At 44.8% G+C, this 25,537-nt stretch overlaps 1 protein-coding gene across 2 annotated transcripts in view; it reads right to left on the minus strand.

Annotated features, from left to right (window-relative positions):
• Positions 1–25,537, minus strand: part of LOC129815167 (immunoglobulin superfamily member 21-like) — a 309,353-nt gene that overhangs the window by 40,728 nt on the left and 243,088 nt on the right. For both annotated transcript variants that reach the window (XM_055868652.1, XM_055868651.1), the window contains exon 5: positions 22,175–22,290. In XM_055868652.1, coding sequence (XP_055724627.1) covers positions 22,175–22,290 — 116 coding nt within the window. The remainder of the gene's footprint in view (positions 1–22,174; positions 22,291–25,537) is intronic.

A 25,537-nucleotide genomic window follows, 5' to 3' on the forward strand; every position in this document is an offset into this window, starting at 1 on the left:
AACTGACTCCTCCATATGGTGTACTATATCTCCTTGTGTAGCACAACAATGCATGTACAGTATCCATGCAAGTAACAAGATCATACAGTAGTACTACAGTGTATATTGTACAGTAGTAACACAAATACAAATACAGAGCCTTGAATATAAATCAACTAATCAGTGCTGTGTTGACTGCACTGTGTAGGCCTATACCTGAAACATCAAGGGAGATTAAGAGCACTGTAGGTTCTGGTATGTACTGACCTCAACGCCTCCTAAACTGACTCCGTTTAACAACTTTCACAACTCTAGAGTATCAGCTAATCATTGACCTTACTCCCACCATTACCTTCTGTACTACCTACCTGCACAGTAAAACATTATTTTGTTTGGGTACTGTAGAAAACCAATTTGCCAAGAAATGTGGAGAAAAAGGATAGTGTAATGAACTTGTGCTTGTTTGCACTTGGGAAAAAATTGTGTGGGCTGTAAGCATTTAATTATGTCACTGGTGATGGAATGGCTGGCTACATTGACATTTAAAAAAGTTCTGAATCTATAAATCACCTTGTTTTGATCCAGAACATACAACAAAGACAAGCTCTATGATGTGTGATTCCTATTCAGAGAGGGGAAATATGATCAAGATTTGCAGAAGCAATGGCACATTTGATGCAGTCCCATGTTATGTATCTACTCCTGACCAGTGTGAGGCACTATCTCTCCTACTTTCCCAAACAATGAAGTGAGTGCTGTACCCATTGTAAGTCACAAGGACTCAGCCAATGCTGTAAAAACTTTGTGTAGTGATCTCCAAGGTTAATACTACTGTACATTGAGTTTATTTATGCTTTCTTTAATTAAAATACTACACATTTTGACAGAGAAAACTGTTGCTCTCAAGGTTGTTTTGTACCAAAGGAATCATTGGCACGCCCTAGTTTCCCTGCATGTTCTCCAAGACAGTAAGAGTGAGGATACCTTTTGTTCGGCCTGGAAGGTTTGCATCCTATGAACCTCAGGTGCCAGTGAGAGAGCATCATTACAGATGTCTATACAATCCCAATATTATTTTATATTCTTCTTTATGTTATCTTGAAGTGGCTCAATAATTCAGGATTATTCACACACACACGTACTGTATATACGTGATAGACGGTACTCTCTGGGAGATAGAAGGCTTTGCAAATAGTTTCAATGATTGAATAGGAATTATTCTGTATTTTATTGGTTTACTATACGCATAGCTTACAATGGAGAATGGATTACTACATAGTGGTGTAAAAAATACCTTTTGTTACATTTCATGGATTCCCTTTTATGAAATCCTCGGTCACATTATGAAAATAATACACTGATCACTCTAACGTTCCTTTAAATTTGTAAATACACCTTAGGTAGAAGAAATTGAAATTGATATCTTCATATTCACAAGTCAAACTGATCCACCTACCTAAAATACCTAACCGTCCAGTTTTCACTTACTTTAGGTTAGGCCTAATCAGCATGCTCAAGGCAATGAAAACCCCATTGTTATAGAGATGTCTTGAGCAGGCTACTTTTTTGGGGGTCAGCATATGAGTCTTGCTGCTGGCTGTAATTTAGACAGTGGGCAGTGGTAGCTGTGCTGTAATGAGAAGCTGTTTGTGGTTTTCAATGGTCTTTCTGCATGGTCCTTCACAGTGGAATTAAGTGATTATCAATCACGCCTCTGTTCTACATTGCCAAATGCTTCAGACAATGGAGCCAGAGCACACACCACCTGCTTCAGTCGGATTCGAGAGAGCTTCGACAAACCAACAAGGAAGTCATTCTGAACGCCCGCCAAAGCGCAATGCATTGGTGGTGGCGAAATTAAGCTGGTGCGTGTGGCATGAGGTAGGATCTGCATTCCGCCTGTGAATAGACATTGATGAAAAGCACCTGCACTTCAGATAGTGCCAGCCTTAACCCCCTGGCCCTAACACCTCGACTTCAAAGCTCATTTGAAACATAACAATTAGCGTTGCAAAGCTACCGGTACCTTACCGAAATTACTGGAATCTTCAGTCATTTTGGTAATTAACAGACAATCTATGGCAATCTATCATAACTTTGGTAATTTATACTTGAATAACTTTAAAAAAAATATATATATATATACTGTATATATAGTATTCATTTTGTATATCTGTGTCCATTTTGTCCATGAGTGTCTGTAGATAGACCATATGGTTCAAGAGAAAATAGCCTAATTAATGAAAAAAACTTTTTTTTTTCAATTAACTCTGAACTCTTCCAACATTTTACTTTTTTCACAACTGCTACCAGTTTGATGCCAAAACATTTACAACAAATACATACTGACATCCTAGAATAAATAAAAGTGTAAAAAAAAATATATCAATATTTCATGCTGAAACCCTCATATTAAACACCAATGATATTCACTTAGTTGATGCTTTATATTTAGGATATTGTTTTACAGCTCTGTCAATCTATTTTTGATTTGAAAATCATCTTATTTAACTATTTCATATATTTTGCCCTGTGATGAGGCCACAAAGAGGGCCAGAAAGGGCTCCTGAGTGGCGCAGGGGTCTAAGGCACTGCATCTCAGTGCTAAAGGCGTCACTACAGACCCTGGTTTGATCCTGGGCTGTATCACAACCGGCTGTGTTTGGAGTCCCATAGGACGGCGCACATTAGGGTTTGGCTGGGGTAGGCTGTCATGGTAAATGAGAATTTGTTCTTAACTGACTTGCCTAGTTAAATAAAAATATAGAATTACAGACACCTGTAAAAATAATAAGTACCCAAAAGGGCCACTAGATGTATTGTTATAGATTACATAAAATCCTTGAAAAATACCCAAAATCTGGTAATTTACTGGCAAACTTTGAAGGTTTCCAGTAATATACCCTCCCTTTGCAACCCTAGTAACAATAACCCTTTCTCTTCACTCAATGGCCCAAATATACCTTAATGTTGCCACAATGAATCATTGTGCTGTCAGAAGGCGAGAGAGAGAGAGAGTAAAAAAGCGAGAGAGACAGAGAGAGAGCACATGAGAGAGAGTGAGAGAGTGAAAGAGACAGAGAGAGAGCACATGAGAGAGAGAGTGAGACAGTGAAAGAGACAGGGAGAGAGCACATGAGAGAGAGAGTGAGACAGTGAAAGAGACAGAGAGAGAGCACATGAGAGAGAGAGGGAGACAGTGAAAGAGACAGAGAGAGAGCACATGAGAGAGAGAGAGTGAGACAGTGAGAGAGACAGAGAGAGAGCACATGAGAGAGAGAGTGAGACAGTGAAAGAGACAGAGAGAGCACATGAGAGAGAGAGTGAGACAGTGAGAGAGACAGAGAGAGAGCACATGAGAGAGAGAGTGAGACAGTGAGAGAGACAGAGAGAGAGCACATGAGAGAGAGAGTGAGACAGTGAAAGAGTCAGAGAGAGAGCACATGAGAGAGAGAGTGAGACAGTGAGAGAGACAGAGAGAGAGCACATGAGAGAGAGAGTGAGACAGTGAAAGAGACAGAGAGAGAGCACATGAGAGAGAGAGTGAGACAGTGAGAGAGACAGAGAGAGAGCACATGAGAGAGAGAGAGAGACAGTGAAAGAGACAGAGAGAGCACATGAGAGAGAGAGTGAGACAGTGAGAGAGACAGAGAGAGAGAGCACATTTTTATTTTATTTTTTTATTTCACCTTTATTTAACCAGGTAGGCTAGTTGAGAACAAGTTCTCATTTGCAACTGCGACCTGGCCAAGATAAAGCATAGCAGTGTGAACAGACAACAACACAGAGTTACACATGGAGTAAACAATAAACAAGTCAATAACATGGTAGGAAAAAGAGAATCTATATACAATGTGTGCAAAAGGCATGAGGTAGGCAATAAATCGAATAATTACAATTTAGCAGATTAACACTGGAGTGATAAATCATCAGATGATCATGTGCAAGAAGAGATACTGGTGTGCAAAAGAGCAGAAAAGTAAATAAATAAAAGCAGTATGGGGGTGAGGTAGGTAAGTTGGGTGGGTAGTTTACAGATGGACTATGTACAGCTGCAGCGATCGGTTAGCTGCTCGGATAGCAGATTTTTAAAGTTGTTGAGGGAGATAAAAGTCTCCAACTTCAGAGATTTTTGCAATTCGTTCCAGTCGCAGGCAGCAGAGAACTGGAAGGAAAGGCGTCCAAATGAGGTTTTGGCTTTAGGGATGATCAGTGAGATACACCTGCTGGAGCGCGTGCTACGGGTGGGCGTAGCCATCGTGACCAGTGAACTGAGATAAGGCGGCACTTTACCTAGCATAGCCTTGTAGATGACCTGGAGCCAGTGGGTCTGACGACGAACATGTAGCGAGGGCCAGCCGACTAGGGCATACAGGTCGCAGTGGTGGGTCGTATAAGGTGCTTTAGTAACAAAACGGATGGCACTGTGATAAACTGCATCCAGTTTGCTAAGTAGAGTATTGGAAGCTATTTTGTAGATGACATCGCCGAAGTCGAGGATCGGTAGGATAGTCAGTTTTACTAGGGTAAGTTTGGCGGCGTGAGTGAAGGAGGCTTTGTTCCGGAATAGAAAGCCGACTCTAGATTTGATTTTGGATTGGAGATGTTTGATATGAGTCTGGAAGGAGAGTTTGCAGTCTAGCCAGACACCTAGGTACTTATAGATGTCCACATATTCTAGGTCGGAACCGTCCAGGGTGGTGATGCTAGTCGGGCGTGCGGGTGCAGGCAGCGAACGGTTGAAAAGCATGCATTTGGTTTTACTAGCATTTAAGAGCAGTTGGAGGCCACGGAAGGAGTGTTGTATGGCATTGAAGCTCATTTGGAGGTTAGATAGCACAGTGTCCAGGGAAGGGCCGGAAGTATATAGAATGGTGTCGTCTGCGTAGAGGTGGATCAGGGAATCGCCCGCAGCAAGAGCAACATCATTGATGTATACAGAGAAAAGAGTCGGCCCGAGAATTGAACCCTGTGGTACCCCCATAGAGACTGCCAGAGGACCGGACAACATGCCCTCCGATTTGACACACTGAACTCTGTCTGCAAAGTAGTTGGTGAACCAGGCAAGGCAGTCATTAGAAAAACCGAGACTATTGAGTCTGCCGATAAGAATATGGTGATTGACAGAGTCGAAAGCCTTGGCCAGGTCGATGAAGACGGCTGCACAGTAATGTCTTTTATCGATGGCGGTTATGATATCGTTTAGTACCTTGAGCGTGGCTGAGGTGCACCCGTGACCGGCTCGGAAACCGGATTGCACAGCGGAGAAGGTACGGTGGGATTCGAGATGGTCAGTGATCTGTTTGTTGACTTGGCTTTCGAAGACCTTAGCTAGGCAGGGCAGGATGGATATAGGTCTGTAACAGTTTGGGTCCAGGGTGTCTCCCCCTTTGAAGAGGGGAATGACAGCGGCAACTTTCCAATCCTTGGGGATCTCAGATGATACGAGGGAGAGGTTGAACAGGCTGGTAATAGGGGGTGCGACAATGGCGGCGGACAGTTTCAGAAATAGGGGGTCCAGATTGTCAAGCCCAGCTGATTTGTATGGGTCCAGGTTTTCCAGCTCTTTCAGAACATCTGCTATCTGGATATGGGTAAAGGAGAAGCTGGGGACGCTTGGGCGAGTAGCAGCGGGCCGGGCGGGGCTGCTGGCCAAGGTTGGAGTCGCCAGGTGGAAGGCATGGCCAGCCATTGAGAAATGTTTGTTGAAGTTTTCGATTATCACGGACTTATCAGTGGTGACCGTGTTATCTAGCCTCAGTGCAGTGGGCAGCTGGGAGGAGGTGCTCTTGTTTTCCATGGACTTTACAGTATCCCAGAACTTTTTGGAGTAAGAGCTACAGGATGCAAATTTCTGCTTGAAAAAGCTGGCCTTTGCTTTCCTGACTGACTGCGTGTATTGGTTCCTGACTTCCCTGAACAGTTGCATATCACGGGGGCTCTTCGATGCTATCGCAGTTCGCCACAGGATGTTTTTGTGCTGGTCGAGGGCAGTCAGGTCTGGAGTGAACCAAGGGCTATATCTGTTCTTGGTTCTGCATTTTTTGAACGGAGCATGCTTGTCTAATATGGTGAGGAAGTAACTTTTAAAGAATGACCAGGCATCCTCAACTGACGGGATGAGGTCAATATCCTTCCAGGGTACCCGGGCCAGGTCGATTAGAAAGGCCTGCTCGCAGAAGTGTTTCAGGGAGCGTTTGACAGTGATGAGGGGTGGTCGTTTGACCGTGGACCCGTGGCGGATACAGGCAATGAGGCAGTGATCGCTGAGATCTTGATTGAAGACAGCAGAGGTGTATTTGGAGGGCAAGTTGGTCAGGATAATGTCTATTAGGGTGCCCATGTTTACGGATTTGGGGTTGTACCTGGTGGGTTCCTTGATGATTTGTGTGAGATTGAGGGCATCAAGCTTAGATTGTAGGACTGCCGGGGTGTTAAGCATATCCCAGTTTAGGTCACCTAACAGAACAAACTCTGAAGCTAGATGGGGAGCGATCAATTCACAGATGGTGTCCAGGGCACAGCTGGGAGCTGAGGGGGGTCGGTAGCAGGCGGCAACAGTGAGAGACTTATTTCTGGAGAGATTAATTTTTAAAATTAGAAGTTCAAACTGTTTGGGCATAGACTTGGAAAGTATGACAGAACTTTGCAGGCTATCTCTGCAGTAGATTGCAACTCCTCCCCCTTTGGCAGTTCTATCTTGACGGAAAGTGTTATAGTTGGGTATGGAAATCTCAGAGTTTTTGGTGGCCTTCCTAAGCCAGGATTCAGACACGGCAAGGACATCAGGGTTGGCAGAGTGTGCTAAAGCGGTGAGTAAGGCAAACTTAGGCAGGAGGCTTCTGATGTTGACATGCATGAGGCCAAGGCTTTTTCGATCACAGAAGTCAACAAATGAGGGTGACTGGGGACATGCAGGGCCTGGGTTTACCTCCACATCACCCGAGGAACAGAGGAGCAGTAGGATGAGGGTGCGGCTAAAGGCTATCAAAACTGGTCGCCTAGAGCGTTGGGGACAAGGAATAAAAGGAGCAGATTTATGGGCGTGGTAGAATAGATTCTGGGCATAATGTGCAGACCAGGGTATGGTGGTGCACGGGTACAGCGGAGGCAAGCCCAGGCACTGGGTGATGATAAGAGAGGTTGTATCTCTGGACATGCTGGTCTCAATGGGTGAGGTCACCGCATGTGTGGGGGGTGGGACAAAGGAGGTATCAGAGGTATGGAGAGTGGAACTACGGGGTCCATTGCAAACCAAAACAATGATAACTAGCCTGAACAACAGTATGCAAGGCATATTGATATTTGAGAGAGACATACAATAAGGCATAAAGTGATTGCAGGTCATGATTGGGAGAGCTAGCTAAAACAGCAGGTCAGATAACAGCAGCTAGTCGGCTAACACAGCAACAGAAGGTAAAAAATGGCGACGACTGGGCAGAGAGGGTCGGATTAACTACACACAGATCCTGAGTTAAGGCACAGAGCCGACAGATAAAACACAAATAAACAGAATGGAGTACCGTGAATTAATGGACAGTCAAGCAGGCATAAGCTATGTAGCCAAGTGATCATAGTGTCCAGGGGCCAGCCGTAGATGAAGTAGTGAGGCCTCCACTAAGCTAGCCCGCGGCGTTTAAAGTTAGTAGCCCGGGGGGTGGTCTGCTCAGACGGAGGGGGTCTGCTCAGACGGAGGCCGGTTGAGGGCACAGCGGATGGGGTATTTGTCTGCAGGCCAGACGTGGTCGTGTCGACAGAGAATCCAAGCCGGATGGCGGTGGCGAAAGAGAGGTTGTGAGTTGTAGAATTGTGTTTGCTAACTGGTGCTAGCTTTGTGATTCAGACAGCTAGTCATGGGTAGCAAGCTAGCAGAAGATGGAGGTCTGTTTTTAGCCACGCCGTGCAATTCCGTCGGTAGATTAGTGGGGTTCCGTGTGGTAGAGGGGACCAATCCAGTTGTCAAAATAGTTATAGTGGCCTAAGAAGATTGTTCGATAGACCTGTTCAGATAGCAGCCGATATGCTCAAGACAGCTAACGATTAGCGGGCCGCAGTTAGTATATGGACGTTCAGGTTACGTCGCGATGGAGGGGCCGGTTGAAATACTCCCTCGGGCAGATAACGTCGGTATCCCAGTCGTGAAGGCCCGGTGGGGCCCCGCATCGGCAGTAAAACGGGTCCGGATAGGTGATTGTAGCCCAGGAGTGGCTGATGGCAATCTTCAGCTGGCTAGCTCCGGGATAATTGGTGTTTGCTCCGGAATTGATGTTAGCCGATAGTCACTCGGATAGCAGCTAGTTAGCTGCAAGATCCAGGTGTAAATGTCCAGAGCTTGAGGTAAAAATCCGGGGATATGGAGAGAAAAATAGGTCTGGTATGCTCTGGTCTGAGTCGCGTTGTACAAAACTGGCAATAGTTTTCCGAGCTAAAGGATAGCTGATGAGCGCTAGCTGTGGTTAGCTGAACTATTAACGTTAGCTACTAACGTTAGCTTGTGAGCTGGCTAACTTCTGGTTAGCTTGTTAGCTTCTGTTGTAGATTTCGGATACGAGGTGAATAATACTTTTGAGGAAGAAAAAACAGATCCGCACCACATTTGGTGAGGTGGGTTGCAGGAGAGTGTTTTGAAGTTGAGTTTTTAAGAAGAAAATAATATATATATAAAAAGATATGCGAAGAAAAATATATATACACGGGACAAGACGAGGACAATGGACATCTGACTGCTACGCCATCTTGGACATGAGAGAGAGAGAGAGACAGAGAGAGAGCACATGAGAGAGAGAGTGAGACAGTGAAAGAGTCAGAGAGAGAGCACATGAGAGAGAGAGTGAGACAGCGAAAGAGACAGAGAGAGAGCACATGAGAGAGAGAGTGAGACAGTGAGAGAGACAGAGAGAGAGCACATGAGAGAGAGAGTGAGACAGTGAAAGAGACAGAGAGAGAGCACATGAGAGAGAGAGTGAGACAGTGAGAGAGACAGAGAGAGAGCACGATACCCACTAATTATCAAAATCCAGAAAAGAGCCGTTAAATTCTACAACCACCTAAAAGGAAGCGATTCCCAAACCTTCCATAACAAAGCCATCACCTACAGAGAGATGAACCTGGAGAAGAGTCCCCTAAGCAAGCTGGTCCTAGGGCTCTGTTCACAAACACAAACACACCCCACAGAGCCCCAGGACAACAGCACAATTAGACCCAACCAAATCATGAGAAAACAAAAAGATAATTACTTGACACATTGGAAAGAATTAACAAAAAAACAGAGCAAACTAGAATGCTATTTGGCCCTAAACAGAGAGTACACAGTGGCAGAATACCTGACCACTGTGACTGACCCAAACTTAAGGAAAGCTTTGACTATGTACAGACTCAGTGAGCATAGCCTTGCTATTGAGAAAGGCCGCCGTAGGCAGACATGGCTCTCAAGAGAAGACAGGCTATGTGCACACTGCCCACAAAATGAGGTGGAAACCGAGCTGCACTTCCTAACCTCCTGCCCAATGTATGACCATATTAGAGACACATATTTCCCTCAGATCACACAGATCCACAAAGAATTCGAAAACAAATCCAATTTTGATAAACTCCCATATCTACTGGGTGAAATTCCACAGTGTGCCATCACAGCAGCAAGATTTGTGACCTGTTGCCACAAGAAAAGGGCAACCAGTGAAGAACAAACACCATTGTAAATACAACCCATATTTATGCCTACTTATTTTAACTTGTGTGCTTTAACCATTTGTACATTGTTACAACACTGTATATATTTAATATGACACTTGTAATGTCTTTATTGTTTTGAAACTTCTGTATGTGTAATGTTTACTGTTAATTCGTTTTGTTTGTTTCACTTTTGTGTATTGTCTACCTCACTTACTTTGGCAATGTTAACACATGTTTCCCATGCCAATAAAGCCCCTTGAATTGAATTGAATTGAATTGAGAGAGCACGAGAGAGAGAGTGAGACAGTGAAAGAGACAGAGAGAGAGCACATGAGAGAGAGAGTGAGACAGTGAAAGAGACAGAGAGAGAGCACATGAGAGAGAGAGTAAAAAAGCGAGAGAGACAGAGAGAGAGCACATGAGAGAGAGAGAGTGAGACAGTGAGAGAGACAGAGAGAGAGCACATGAGAGAGAGAGTGAGACAGTGAAAGAGACAGAGAGAGAGCACATGAGAGAGAGAGTGAGACAGTGAAAGAGACAGAGAGAGAGCACATGAGAGAGAGAGACAGTGAAAGAGACAGAGAGAGAGCACTTGAGAGAGAGAGTGAGACAGTGAAAGAGACAGAGAGAGAGCACATGAGAGAGAGAGTGAGACAGTGAAAGAGACAGAGAGAGAGCACATGAGAGAGAGAGTGAGACAGTGAAAGAGACAGAAGCTTAATCATCTCTCATTATTAGCTGTCATTATCCTTCCCGTTTTCAATCAATGGTTACTTGTGCTCTGAGGATTCTGTAATGGATGTCATGAGAACTTTTACTATTATGTGAATAGCTTGTTAAAAGTATCTAAAACGGAAGATGATGCACCTTCTACAGTACCTAGTGACAACAACAACAACACGCTTGTTCCTTGTATAATAAGGTACAAGCAGACAAATGAAGCGTTCTGGTGAATAACTGGTGAAAGAAAGGAATGCACAGTCAGTGCACAGCTCTTTGTATACAGCCATTGATTAAGCTTACATGCTACATTTAGTCTCAACCAGTGATGTAGTGGTACAAAAATATGTTGGTAAAACGATCGTTGGTTGCAGTAAAAAAATACATGACTTTTCTGCAAATTATGGGTAAACTGTAAACAACCTAAAAAACTCCTGCCTAGAAACAAATGGTGGCTGAGCACATAAGCTGCAATGTGAAAGGATGTAGGCTAACCAAAACCGTTGACCAGTTAAATGGTTTGTATAAACACAGAACATGCTTTGATAAACATTTAGAAAAGCATCTAAGACTGGGCTTGCAAAGATATGACAGAAAATAAAGCTGACAACAGCTAGTTTTGTATTAAGATGCCAAGCAACAGCACTGACAAAGAGAAAATTAGTGTCATCAAAAGGCAGAAAGGCGTTTGAAGTTGCAGTCACAAAACCCAGGCCAATTCAGTTTTCGCTCAGAAAAAAAGGTTTAGATTTGTTCTTAAAGGAGAACAACTGCTTGTCACTTGGTTTGTATCCTGTAAGGTCATCCTTTGTACCTTTAGTTATAGGAACATAATTTCCCCCAGTTCATATCTGAGGTAGGAATTGGGGAACCCCCACAGTGACAAAGCCATATCCCACTGGGCAAAGATGTCAATTCAACATCTATTCCACGTTGGTTCAACATGAGATGGAAACATCGCTTATTCAACCAGCGTGTGCCCAGTGGGATGTTCCTAGTAAGTGACAAAATGTACCTCCACCATAGACCACTTAAACAGGTACAACACAAAAATAATGAACTGCCACGGCCACACTAAGCCATGCCTCCAATATAGTTTCCCAGTGTGCCTTGCCTTTGAGTGAATTGTAGAGTTTTTGAATTCATTAAATTTCAGGCACATCAGGCCTACAAGTAGGGTTGCAAGATACCCAGATCTTTCCCAAGATACCCAGATCTTTCCCAAGATACCCAGATCTTTCCCAAGATACCCAGATCTTTCCCAAGATACCCAGATCTTTCCCAAGATACCCAGATTTTCAAGAAATCCTTGTTGATGGATTTCCTGCTTATTCCCTCACATTTTCAGGAATTTTCAAAAGGGATTTCTGGAAAACCTGGGAAATTTGAGAAAGTTACCAGCATTTTGCAACTCTACTTGCAAGTTACATTATATTGCTTGCAAAGTGATATGTAATTCCTGTTGGAATCCAGACAGAATTAGGATATCCAACAGTTGGAATTTTTATTCACCTGGAACCTTCATTCATAATGACTGCCAGGATTAGGAACATTGTGAGGAGACTACTTAAACCATTTAAACTGGAACAACCATTTCAGTAATGGGTGCATAAAATCGAACTAACTGATTGGATTAGTTTAGAAAAATTTATGTTGTTTATCTTTGTGTAGCATAAGATTAATCAATCAGTCAATGTACATGTAAAAACGCAGATATTAAAAAAAATTATAAAAAATTGACGTGCAGTAGAGCATTCTAGGAAATATGATAATGATTTTGGTACAAAGGGTACCACCTCAGTGACAAAGCCGTTAGTTTCTTGTATGTGGCAATACATGTGTCATTGTACCTTATGGTGGGTACTGAGGGTACACAAAATACATTTGTACCCTTGGAAACAGAAATGTAGCTTCACACCTTACCCCTTTTCTGAGAGTGTGATTATTGTACCTTCATATTCAAAATGTTGGGTACAAAAATGTACCATTACTCTCTTTATCCACACATGTGCCCTAAAAGGTACTGGACAGTACCATGTGAAATCCCTATGTTTTCCTCCTGTTAGTTTCTAATGTGCACATAAAAAGTCTGCAAACATTGGACATACTATGCTGGTGATTTCTTCTTATTTGACTTGTATTATTATCAATGCTTTCATCCACTGGACCACAGCACTAGATCTTCAAGGAGATTAAAAAGAGAAATGTGCAGGATTGAGGAGTCGAGAGACACTCCTGTTATAAAATCTATCTCTGAACACTGTCAAAATTATTTTACTGGGTTTTGATTTAGTCCTACAGCACTGGGCAATTCTGGCAGGGTGATTAACTCTCCACAGAGGCATTACAACTTCTTCTGGAGTCAAAACAATTATTCTCCACTACTTAGAATCATAGCTTAGCCATGTTACAAACACAGACACATTATTCATACAGTACTTCAAGCACAGTTGCTATGACTGAAATGGTTACATTTCCTTGGAGACGACTCTCCTGGTCAACCAGTTTCCTCCTCATAACTCTATCTGCCCACTCATACCTCTCAATCTTCATCCAGTAAAACGTAACACGAATGTTACTTGCCTCCTCTTAATGCTTGAACCTCTGAGTGCTTTTGTATTGAGTCCCTGATCTATGCTTGGGCTGGCTTAGTGATGATTTATTTTTTAAAGAGATGGGATTAATTAATACTCAGTATGAAAAGGCAGGTTTTGTTGTCGAATTTCCTACAGCCTAACAGTTAAACAATAGTTCAAAGGTTATTTAACGAATCAGTTGAATGATACATACAGTTGAAATCGGAAATTTACATACACTTAGGTTGGAGTCATTAAAACTCATTGTTCAACCACTCCAAAAATGTCTTGTTAACAAACTATAGTTTTGGCAACTCGGTTAGGACATCTACTTTGTGCATGCCAAAAGACATTTTTCCAACAATTGTTTACAGACAGATTATTTCACTCATAATTCACTGTATCACAATTCCAGTGGGTCAGAAGTTTACATACACAAGTTGACTGTGCCTTTAAACAGCTTGGAAAATTCCAGAAAATGATGTCATGGCTTTAGAAGCTACTGATAGGCTAATTGATATCATTTGTATCAATTGGAGGTGTACCTGTGGATGTATTTCAAGGCCTACCTCCAAACTCAGTGCCTCTTTGCTTGACATCATGGGAAAATCAAATTAAAACAGCCAAGACCTCAGACATTTTTTTGTAGACCTTCAGAAGTCTGGTTCATCCTTGGGAGCAATTTCCAAACGCCTGAAGGTACCAAGTTCATCTGTACAAACAATAGTACACAAGTATAAGCACCATGGGAGGACACAGCTGTCATAACGCTCAGGAAGGAGACACGTTCTGTCTCCTAGAGATGAACGTACTTTGATGCGAAAAGTGCAAAACAATTCCAGAACAACAGCAAAGGACCTTGTGAAGATGCTGGAGGACACAGGTACAAAAGTATCTACATCCACAGTAAAACAAGTCCTATATCAATATAACCTGAAAGGCCGCTCAGCAAGGAAGAAGCCACTGCTCCAAAACGGCCATAAAAAAGCCAGACTACGGTTTGCAACTGCACATGGGGACAAAGATTGTACTTTTTGGAGAAATGTCCTCTGGTCTGATGAAGCAAAAATAGAACAGTTTGGCCATAAAGACCATCGATATGTATGGAGGAAAAAGGGGGAGGCTTGCAAGCCCGAAGAACACCATCCCAACCGTGAAACACAGGGGTGGCAGCATCATGTTGTGGGGGTGCTTTGCTGCAGGAGGGACTGGTGCACTGCACAAAATAGATGGCATCATGAGGATGGAATGGACAATGACCCCAAGCATACTTCCAAAGTTGTGGCAAAATGGCTTAAGGACAACATAGTCAAGGTATTGGAGTGCCATCACAAAGCCCTGACCTCAATCCTATAGACAATTTGTGGGCAGAACTGAAAAAGTGTGTGCGAGCAAGGAGGCCTACAAACCTGACTCAGTTACACCAGCTGTGTCAGGAGGAATGGGCCAAAATTCACCCAACTTATTGTGGGAAGCTTGTGGAAGTCTACCCGAAATGTTTGATCCAAGTTAAACAATTTAAAGGCAATGCTACCAAATATAAATTGAGTGTATGTAAACTTCTGACCCACTGTGAATGTGATGAAATAAATAAAAGCTGAAATAAATCATTCTCTCTACTATTATTCTGACATTTCACATTCTTAAAATAAAGTAGTGATCCTATCTGACCTAAGACAGGGCATTTTACTAGGATTAAATGTCAGGAATTGTGAAAAACTGAATTTAAATGTATTTGGCTAAGGTGTATGTAAACTTTCGACTTCAACTGTAGATATGAAGGGTAAAAATGACCTCGGTAGGTTTTAACGGGATATGTTAGGGCATAAAGTGCATTAACAAGCCCAATCGAATCAATCTCTGTGAATAATCGAATAGCCTTCTATAATGATTAGCATATTTTAAAACTGAAAGCACGTACCACCGCATTTTTATCATGGCAAAGCGACTGGAAATATGGGCGAATACAAACAGTGTAGTTATTCCCTCCGTTAAGGCAATCAAACAAGCAAAGTGTCAGTACAGAGACAAAGTGGAGTCGTAATTCAACGGCTCAAACACGAGACTACCGTTCAAAAGTTTGTGGTCACTTAGAAATGTCCTTGTTTTTGAAAGAAAAGCACATTTTTTGTCCACTAAAATAACACCAAATTGATCGGAAATACAGTGTAGACATTGTTAGTGTTGTAAATTACTTTTGTAGCTGGAAACGGCAGATTTTGTATGGAATATTTACATAGGCGTACATAGGCCCATTATCAGCAACCATCACTCCTGTGTTCCAATGGCACGTTGTGTTAGCTAATCCAAGTTTAAAAGGCTAATTGATCATGAGAAAACCCTTTTGCAATTATTGTTAGCACAGCTGAAAACTGTTGTCCTGATTAAAGAAGCAATAAAACTGGCCTTCTTTAGACTAGTTGAGTATCTGGAGCATCACAATGCTGTGTCCTACTCGCTTCACAGAGCAAACTGGCCCTAACCAGAATAGAAAGAGGAGTGGGACTGAGCAAGAGGACAAGTACATTAGAGTGTCTAGTTTGAGAAACAGACGCCTCACAAGTCCTCAACTGGCAGCTTCATTAAATAGTACCCGTAAAAAACCAGGCTCAACGTCAACAGTGAAGAGGCGACTCAGGGATGCTGGCCTTCTAGGCAGAGTTGCAAAGAAAAAAACACATCTCAGACTGGCCAATAAAAATAAAATATTAAGATGGCAAAAGAGCACTGACACTGGACAGAGGAACTCTGTCTAGAAGGCCAGCGTCCCGAGTCGCCTCTTCACTGTTGACGTTGAGACTTTTGAACTGTAATGTATGTGACAGGGTCTTCAGACAATCACGGATTACAAAAAGGAAACCAGCTCCGTCGCAGACATTGACGTCTTGCTTCCAGACAAATTAAACAATTTCTTTGCACGCTTTGATGACAATACAGTGCCACCAACGCGGCCCACTACCAAAGACTGTGGGCTCTCCTCCGTGGCTAACGTGAGTAAAACATTTAAACGTGTTAACCTTCGCAAGGCTGCCGGCCCAGACGGCATCCCTAGCCGCGTCCTCAGAGCATGCGCAGACCAGCTGGCTGGTGTGTTTACGGACATATTCAATTAATCCCAATCCCAGTCTGCTGTCCCCACATGCTTCAAGATGGCCACCATTGTTCAGGTTCCCACGAAAGGTAAGGTAACTGAACTAAATTACTATCGCCCCGTAGCACTTACCTCTGTCATCATGAAGTGCTTTGAGAGACTAGTCAAGGATCATATCACCTCCACCCTACCTGTCACCCCACCCTTCAATTTGCTTACCGCCTCAATCGGTCCTCAGACGATGCAATCGCCATTACACTGCACACTGCCCTATCCTATCTGTACAAGAGGAATACCTATGTAAGAATGCTGTTCATTGACTACACCATAGTACCCTCCAAACTCATCATTAATCTTGAAACCCTGGGTCTTGACCCCACTCGTTGCAACTGGGTCCTGGACTTCCTGACGGGCCGCCCCCAGGTGGTGAAGGTAGGAAACATGTCCACTCCGACTGATCCTCAACACTGGGGCCCCACACGGGTGCGTGCTCAGCCCCTTCCTGTACTCCCTGTTCACCCACGACTGCGTTTCCATGCACGCCTCCAACTCAATCTTCAAGTTTGCACACGACACAACAGTGGTAGGCTTGATTACCAACAATGACGAGACAGCCTACATGGAGGAGGTGAGGGCCCTCGGAGTGTGGTGTCAGGAAAATAACCTCTCATTCAATGTCAGCAAAACAAAAGAGATGATTGTGGACTTCGGGAAACAGCAAAGGGAGCACGCCCATATCCACATCGACGTGACAGCAGCGGAGAAGGTGGAAAGTTTTAAGTTCTCGGTGTACATATCACCGACAAACTGAAATGGTCCACGCACACAGACAGTGTAGTGAAGAAGGCGTAACAGCGCCTCTTCAAACTCAGGAGGCTGAAAAAATGTGGCTTGTCACCGAAAACCCTCACTAACTTTTACAGGTGCACAATTGAGAGCATTCTGTCGGGCTGTATCACCGCCTGGTACGGCAACTGCACCGCGCACAACCGCAGGACTCTCCAGAGGGTGGTGCTGTCTGCACAACGCATCACTGGGGGCAAAATACCTGTCCTCCAGGACACCTACAGCACCCGATGTCACAGGAAGGCAAAAAAGATCATCAAGGACAATAACCACTCGAGCCACTGCCTGTTCACCACGTTTCCATACAGAAGGAGAGGTCAGTACAAGTGCATGAACGCTGGGACAGAGAGATTGAAAAATAGTTTTTATCTCAAAGCCATCAGAATGTTAAACAGCCACCACTAGCACAGAGGCGGCTGCCTACCTACACACTTGATATCATTGGCCACTTTAATAAATGGAACACTAGTCACTTTAATAATGCCACTTTAAGAATGTTTACATATCTCGTATTACTCATCTCATTAGTATATAATGTATACTGTGTCCTTCAATATCTATTTTTTACAATCTATTGCATCTTAGCCGCTCTGTCACTGCTCATCCATATATTTTATACTTATATATTCTCATGTCATTCCTTTACTAGGTTGTGCGTATTAGGTTTTGTTGTGGAAATTGTTAGATATTAGGTTTTGTTGTGGAATTGTTAGATATTACCTGTTAGATAATGCTGCACTGTCGGATCTAGAAGCATAAGCATTTCGCTACACTCACAATAACATCTGCTAACCATGTGTATTTGACCTATACAATTTGATTTGATATTTGCTACAGAGCAGGAAGAGCAAATAATGGCCATGCATAGTCAGCATTTAGTCTTTATACTACCTTCTATATGTATTTAGATAGAAGATTACAGTCTGACCAAATCTGTAGAAGCATCAGTGATTTGATGAGTCATCACCATCTCTGAGTTGATTCTCCCTATTACCAGGGCTACTCGGGGAGTCTAATGAACAGAGTACAGGCATATTTGGAGAGATGGCCTTTTAGATCTATCTCATTTCCTCCAACAAGGTTGGTAGAGAAGTCCAGCAGCGCAAGAGTGTAATGACTGTGGGATCCTTATACCAGAGTGCTAGGAAGACCATTGAATGTACTCATGTGGCTTTATATAACCAGTCAGTCAGTACCTGAGAGACGGAAATCATGTTCACCTTGTATTCACCTCTCACTGGGTTTATAATTGCAGGAGATAAGCTGTGAGATGGATCTGGAATACATTATGATACACCCGTGGACCATGATTAATGGACCAGTAGGGATGAACAGCGAGTGGCGTCACTCAAGCAGCTCATATGCTAGAAGACAGAGGAGCATGAGGATTCAGCTATCTCTACTACCCTGTCTGCCATCTCAAAAAGTTGAGGGAATAGCATTGGGGACCATTACGATGTCTCATGGCAAATCCTGGTACAATCATTATTAATGATTCACTTTGTGATAAGATTAATGATTCTAACTCGGACTACACGTGTGTCTCTGGTTGATATTTTTTCAAATAATCTCTAAAGTGATTACATTGCCTGGTGTATTTGTAGTAATTAGGATTCACAATTCAAACTCTTCCATAGAAATGTATTTCTTCAAACATCCCTGTAAGGGCTGTCTTTCTCCTCATCCTCGGACGAGGAGAGGAGAGAAGGATCATCAGACCAAAATGCAGCATTTGGGAAATAAGCCATCTTTTATTTCAATACGACGATGGCAACACGAAAAAACAAAACACTTTCAAATTTACAAAACAAGAAAACGACGTTGACGAAACCTGAACATAAACTTACATAACTAAACGTAAACTCACGGACAGGAAACAGACGACACCAAAATAAACGAACAGCCAAACAGTCCCGTATGGTAAATACATTCAACGACACAGGAGACAATCACCCACAAACAAACAGTGAGAACGCCCTACCTAAATATGACTCTTAGAGGAAAACGCAAACCACCTGCCTCTAATTAAGAGCCATACCAGGCAACCCAAAACCAACATAGAAACAGATAACATAGACTGCCCACCCAAAACACATGCCCTGACCTAAACACATACAAAAACAACATAAAACAGGTCAGGACCGTTACAGAACCCCCCCCTCAAGGTGCGAACGCCGGGCGCACCAGCACAAAGTCCAGGGGAGGGTCTGGGTGGGCAGTTGACCACGGTGGTGGCTCCGGCTCTGGACGCTGTCCCCACACCACCATAGTCACTCCCCGCTTCTGTCTTCCCCTCCCAATGACCACCCTAAAACTAACATCCCCTAAATGAACGGCTATCACCGGGACAAGGGGCAGCACCGGGACAAGGGGCAGCACCGGGACAAGGGGCAGCACCGGGATAAGGGGCAGCACCGGGATAAGGGGCAGCACCGGGACAAGGGGCAGCACCGGGACAAGGGGCAGCACCGGGACAAGGGGCAGGTCCCGGCTGATATACTCTGGCAGATCCTGGCTGAGGGACTCTGGCAGGTCTTGGCTGAGGGACTCTGGCAGGTCTTGGCTGAGGGACTCTGGCAGGTCTTGGCTGAGGGACTCTGGCAGGTCTTGGCTGAGGGACTCTGGCAGGTCTTGGCTGAGGGACTCTGGCAGGTCTTGGCTGAGGGACTCTGGCAGGTCTTGGCTGAGGGACTCTGGCAGGTCTTGGCTGAGGGACTCTGGCAGGTCTTGGCTGAGGGACTCTGGCAGGTCTTGGCTGAGGGACTCTGGCAGGTCTTGGCTGAGGGACTCTGGCAGGTCTTGGCTGAGGGACTCTGGCAGGTCCTGGCTGAGGGACTCTGGCAGGTCCTGGCTGAGGGACTCTGGCAGGTCCTGGCTGGACGGCTCTGGCAGGTCCTGGCTGGACGGCTCTGGCAGGTCCTGGCTGGACGGCTCTGGCAGGTCCTGGCTGGACGGCTCTCGACGCTCATGGCAGGCTGACGGCTCTCGACGCTCATGGCAGGCTGACGGCTCTCGACGCTCATGGCAGGCTGACGGCTCTCGACGCTCATGGCAGGCTGACGGCTCTCGACGCTCATGGCTCTCTGACGGCACTGGCAGATCCTGTCTGGTCGGCGGCTCTGGCAGATCCTGTCTGGTCGGCGGCTCTGGCAGATCCTGTCTGGTCGGCGGCTCTGGCAGATCCTGTCTGGCTGGCGGCTCTGGCAGATCCTGTCTGGCGGGCGGCTCTAGCGGCTCCTGTCTGGCGTGCGGCTCTAGCGGCTCCTGTCTGGCGTGCGGCTCTAGCGGCTCCTGTCTGGCAGACGGCTCTGTAGGCTCATGGCAGACGGGCGGCTTAGCAGGCTCATGGCAGACGGGCGGCTTTGCAGGCTCATTGCAGACGGATGGCTCAGACGGCGCTGGGGAGACGGATGGCTCAGATGGCGCTGGGGAGACGGATGGCTCAGATGGCGCTGGTGAGACGGATGGCTCAGATGGCGCTGGTGAGACGGATGGCTCTGGCCGGATACGGCGCACTGTATACCTGGTGCGTGGTGCCGGAACTGGAGGCACCGGGCTAAGAATAAGCACCTTCCTACTAGTGCGGGGAGCAGGGACAGGGCACACTGTACTCTCAAAGCCCACTCTATACCTGATGCGAGGTACCGGCACTGGTGACACCGGGCTGAGGACAAGCACATCAGGATTAGTAGGGGGAGAAGATACAGTGTGTACAGGGCTCTGGAGAGGCACAGGAGGCTTTGTGCGTGGTGCCGGAACTGGAGGCACCGAACTGGATACACGCACTACAGAGAGAGTGCGTGGAGGAGGAACTGGGCTCAGGAGACGAACTGGTAGCCTAGTGCGTAGTATAGGCACTGTAGGTACTAGGCTGGGGCGGGGAGGTGGCGCCGGAAATACCGGACCGTGGAGGTGTACTGACACTCTTGAGCATTGAGCCTGCCCAACCTTACCTGGTTGAATGTTTCCGGTCACCCGACCAGTGCGGGGAGGTGGAATAACCCGCACCGGCATATGTAGGCGAACCGGGGAAACCATGCGTAAGGCAGGTGCCATGTATGCCGGCCCGAGGAGACGCACTGGAGACCAGACGCGTTGAGCCGGCCTCATGACACCTGGCTCAATACCCAATCTAGCCCTACCAGTGCGGGGAGGTGGAATAACCCGCACTGGCCTATGCACTCGTACAGGAGACACCGTGCGCTCTACTGCGTAACACGGCGCCTGCCCGTACTCCCGCTCTCCACGGTAAGCCTGGGAAGTGGGCGCAGGTCTCCTACCTGCCCTAGGCCCACCACCTCTTAGCCCCCCCCCCCAAGAAATTTTTGGGTGTTACTTACGGGCTTTTTGGGCTTCCGTGCCAGACGTGTTCCCTCATAGCTCCGGTTCCTCTCTCCGGTAGCCTCTGCTCTCCTCAGTGCCTCCAGCTGTTCCCATGGGAGGCAATCCCTACCAGCCAGGATCTCCTCCCATGTGTAGCAACCCTTTCCGTCCAATATATCGTCCCATGTCCATTGCTCCTTCTTTTCCTGTCCCTTACTCCATTGAGTTTTTCCTTGCCGCTTGGTCCTAGCGTGGTGGGTGATTCTGTAAGGGCTGTCTTTCTCCTCATCCTCGGACGAGGAGAGGAGAGAAGGATCATCAGACCAAAATGCAGCATTTGGGAAATAAGCCATCTTTTATTTCAATACGACGATGGCAACACGAAAAAACAAAACACTTTCAAATTTACAAAACAAGAAAACGACGTTGACGAAACCTGAACATAAACTTACATAACTAAACGTAAACTCACGGACAGGAAACAGACGACACCAAAATAAACGAACAGCCAAACAGTCCCGTATGGTAAATACATTCAACGACACAGGAGACAATCACCCACAAACAAAAAGTGAGAACGCCCTACCTAAATATGACTCTTAATTAGAGGAAAACGCAAACCACCTGCCTCTAATTAAGAGCCATACCAGGCAACCCAAAACCAACATAGAAACAGATAACATAGACTGCCCACCCAAAACACATGCCCTGACCTAAACACATACAAAAACAACATAAAACAGGTCAGGACCGTTACAATCCCCCTCTACAACTACTTTTCCTCATACTGTATGCTTCAACCGTGACTGTGGTCATGGCTCAATGCAGTGGGGCACACATGACTGGAACCTTTCAGAATTATTGTTAACAGTGAATTGGCTTCAAGTCATATGTGTGTCTGGCCCTGTATATACTGCACTGTGTGTGCACTGTATAGCATGTTCAAGTGCCTAAATATGTGACTCACCGAAGGTGCAGGTTTGCCTCCCTTTGCAGTGCACAGCAGAGTGAAGTTCTGGGCCTGGTACCGGCTGAATGGAGCTGGACAGTTCTCTGCCGAAACTGAGATGTTGTTTGGAGGTGCTGTGGAAAGAGAAAAGGACAGGTTAGGCAACAACACATGACAGCTAAACGCATGCTGTGTTCAGGATCCCCTGAACACAGGGGATCCTGTGGTCCAATGGGGCTGGTTGAAGATGTGGAGCGGAGCTCATGCATATCATACAGTATCAGCAGTCTATCGTCTGGCTGTCTTAGGGGAAACCTACAAGCTTGTCACTGCAAAAGTAAAACATGTGAGCACGACTTCACAGCAGAGTGGAGCAATGGGAGTTAAGCTGAGGAAAAAGGAAATAGACCCAACATCAAATGAGATGCTTAACATGTGAAACATGTGGTGCTTTTTTGAAAGCAAGTTCCTAATATAGAAACCTTTCACTGAATGTGTAAATCAATAACAAATGAATCAAGGCTGATATAGAAGTGGATGACCAGGCGTGTGAAAAGGGGTTGAGTTGAATAAATGGATGAAACACTATGTAAATTCAGATGGCTGTCACAGTGACAACATCAGTTGAGGAGGATGTCTAAGTCTAAGACATCTGCATTTCCTTGCTACTCTGAATGTTTAATGCTTTCCCAGTTGCTGCATTCTCGTGGGTGGCATTAGATATTCTGTCTGCTATATTATCACATGAAACACTTCCTGTGAATTTCCTTTCACACCCGGCGTAAAGGAAGCAGAATGAGGCAGTAGCACTGTTCTGGTCCGTTTGACTTCTCTGAGCCTTTACAGGAAATATAAGCAGCGTGTGAAACCAGGGGAGAGGGTTAAAAGAGAGCCCAGTGGGAGTTCCGCCATGAATCTCTCAATTGATAAGATCCCACATCAGTAGTGCTGGCCTGGGAATAGAGCCGTTTCATGTGTCACTTTTACGTCTAAATACATTTGGGGGTTTCAAACAAAGATGCCAAAGCGATTAATTGATTAAAACGAAGGGGGAAAACGTCTGCTGGCCAGTGTGCCTTTCATTTCCACACCTCTTAATTGCTGATTGATGCAAGACGTATGGCTGGAAATTAATATTAGAAAACTCCATTAGCTGTCTAACAGAGGCCGGTCTCAAACAGGAGCATGATTAGCTGTTAGAGGCATCACAGGTGCAGATGGCCAGGGCTAGCAGTAGAGCCTAACATTAAATGTACAGTAGCCATACATTTATCTAATCTCAGTTCTCAATAGTTTTTTTTCCCTCTTTCTGCATTTCACAATTCCTCTTCATCTTCATTCTATTTCCAGATTGAAACTAGAATTTCTACTGCATGGTAGAACATCTACTGCATGTAAAAACACTTGTAAAATGTGATAAGCGGAAAAGCCATAGCAGCTATGTTTTCTAGACACACGTGAACAGTGACCAACTCATTTCATATTCAAAAACAATATCCCCTTGTTGTGTAAGACATCCAGGGCAGAGTAATCTTCTACACTTTGAAGAGGATGTCAATGTCTTTGACAGCTGAGGTTTGTCAAAAAGAGCGCAACTGGAAAGACCAGCCAGAGAGACCAGGCCTCAATGCTGTTAAACACAAATAATATTGAACATTTCTGCCTATTCTCTGTACATGTAAAGCTTCACATTCTAGTGCTATGCACATGCTGCTTAACTTTGTGCCTGTGCATCCTGACTGCTACAGCCTCAGTAGCAATATTTATCACTGCATTAAATACAAAGGCAAAGCGTGTTTGAGAGGACATTTGAGAGAAGGCCTAGGAGGAGAATCAAAAGGACAACGGCTCTCAAATCCAGGATATTAATCTTATCAACCACTACATTTGAAAGTGTGTATGGTAAAACTCTGCTCTGAACTTATTGTCTACGACAAGGTCAGAGCCTTCAAAGATACAGCCCCTTCTCCTACATCTATCAACTCTAAAGAAATATAACATTAAAGTGGAAAACAATTTATTTTCCCTTCTCAGTCAACTCTACAGAACGGTTTATACCACTAACTGTCCAAGCCCCCTCTCCCTCCTACCGCTTCCTCTAGACATCCTCAAGCACCATTACCCTGATGTCTTAAAAAAAATAAGTGCAAATGGGATTGGAGAGTGTGTGGAGCAGGACCACGTTTAACAGAGCTCCCTGGGGACTGCTCTCCCAGGCCTGCTAATTAAGGGATTTAGTGCTCTGTAGACAGTGTGTGAACAAGGCATACTCCCAACATCCCCTTTTACTCAGCGTGTAGGTCTCAAGTCCACATCTCCAGGGTTCGAGGGAGAAAGGACAAAAGGAGAAGGTCACCTAGGTCATTCTTGGCTCCTTTTCACTGAAAGTAATTTAGTGATAACTATTTAATGGATTTGTACGTTTTTAATCATGTGCTAAGGGGTCCCAAAGTAATCAGTCCAAATGTATGCATGGCCTCTCGTTTGTTTCAGTCTCCCAAGAGATTGTTAGAGGTGTTGTCCTTTGTGGCTTGCTCAAAATCACAGACAAATTACCTTCTTGACAAATGAACCTCCTGTGTAAAATTGGACTCAATAATATCCATAACAGCTCTCTGTCATTGATGGTGATAAGCTACTTATCAGACTGTAGGGCGTTCTGACTCCAAGTGTCCATATGATCTAATTTGAGTAACATACTCTATCTCTTCCCTGTAAGTGGCAATTGGTGCTAAAATTTAACCTTTGTATAAAGTTATTATTGAGGAGTTGGAAACACACAGTGGGGCAAAAAAGTATTTAGTCAGCAACCAATTGTGCAAGTTCTCCCACTTAAAAAGATGAGAGAGGCCTGTAATTTTCATCAAAGGTACACTTCAACTATGACAGACAAAATGAGAAAAAAAAATCCAGAAAATCACATTGTAGGATTTGTAATGAATATATTTGCAAATTATGGTGGAAAATAAGTATTTGGTCAATAACAAAAGTTCATCTCAATACTTTGTTATATACCCTTTGTTGGCAATGACAGAGGTCAAACGTTTTCTGTAAGTCTTCACAAGGTTTTCACACAATGTTGCTGGTATTTTGGCCCATTCCTCCATGCAGATCTCCTCTAGAGCAGTGATGTTTTGGGGCTGTTGCTGGGCAACACAGACTGTCAACTCCCTCCAAAGATTTTCTATGGGGTTGAGATCTGGAGACTGGCTAGGCCACTCCAGGACCTTGAAATGCTTCTTACGAAGCCACTCCTTCGTTGCCCGGGCGGTGTGTTTGGGATCATTGTCATGCTGAAAGACCCAGCCACGTTTCATCTTCAATGCCCTTGCTGATGGAAGGAGGTTTTCACTCAAAATCTCACGATACATGGCCCCATTC

Source organism: Salvelinus fontinalis, chromosome 18 (assembly GCF_029448725.1).
Source record: "Salvelinus fontinalis isolate EN_2023a chromosome 18, ASM2944872v1, whole genome shotgun sequence".
Classification (NCBI taxonomy): domain Eukaryota; kingdom Metazoa; phylum Chordata; class Actinopteri; order Salmoniformes; family Salmonidae; genus Salvelinus; species Salvelinus fontinalis.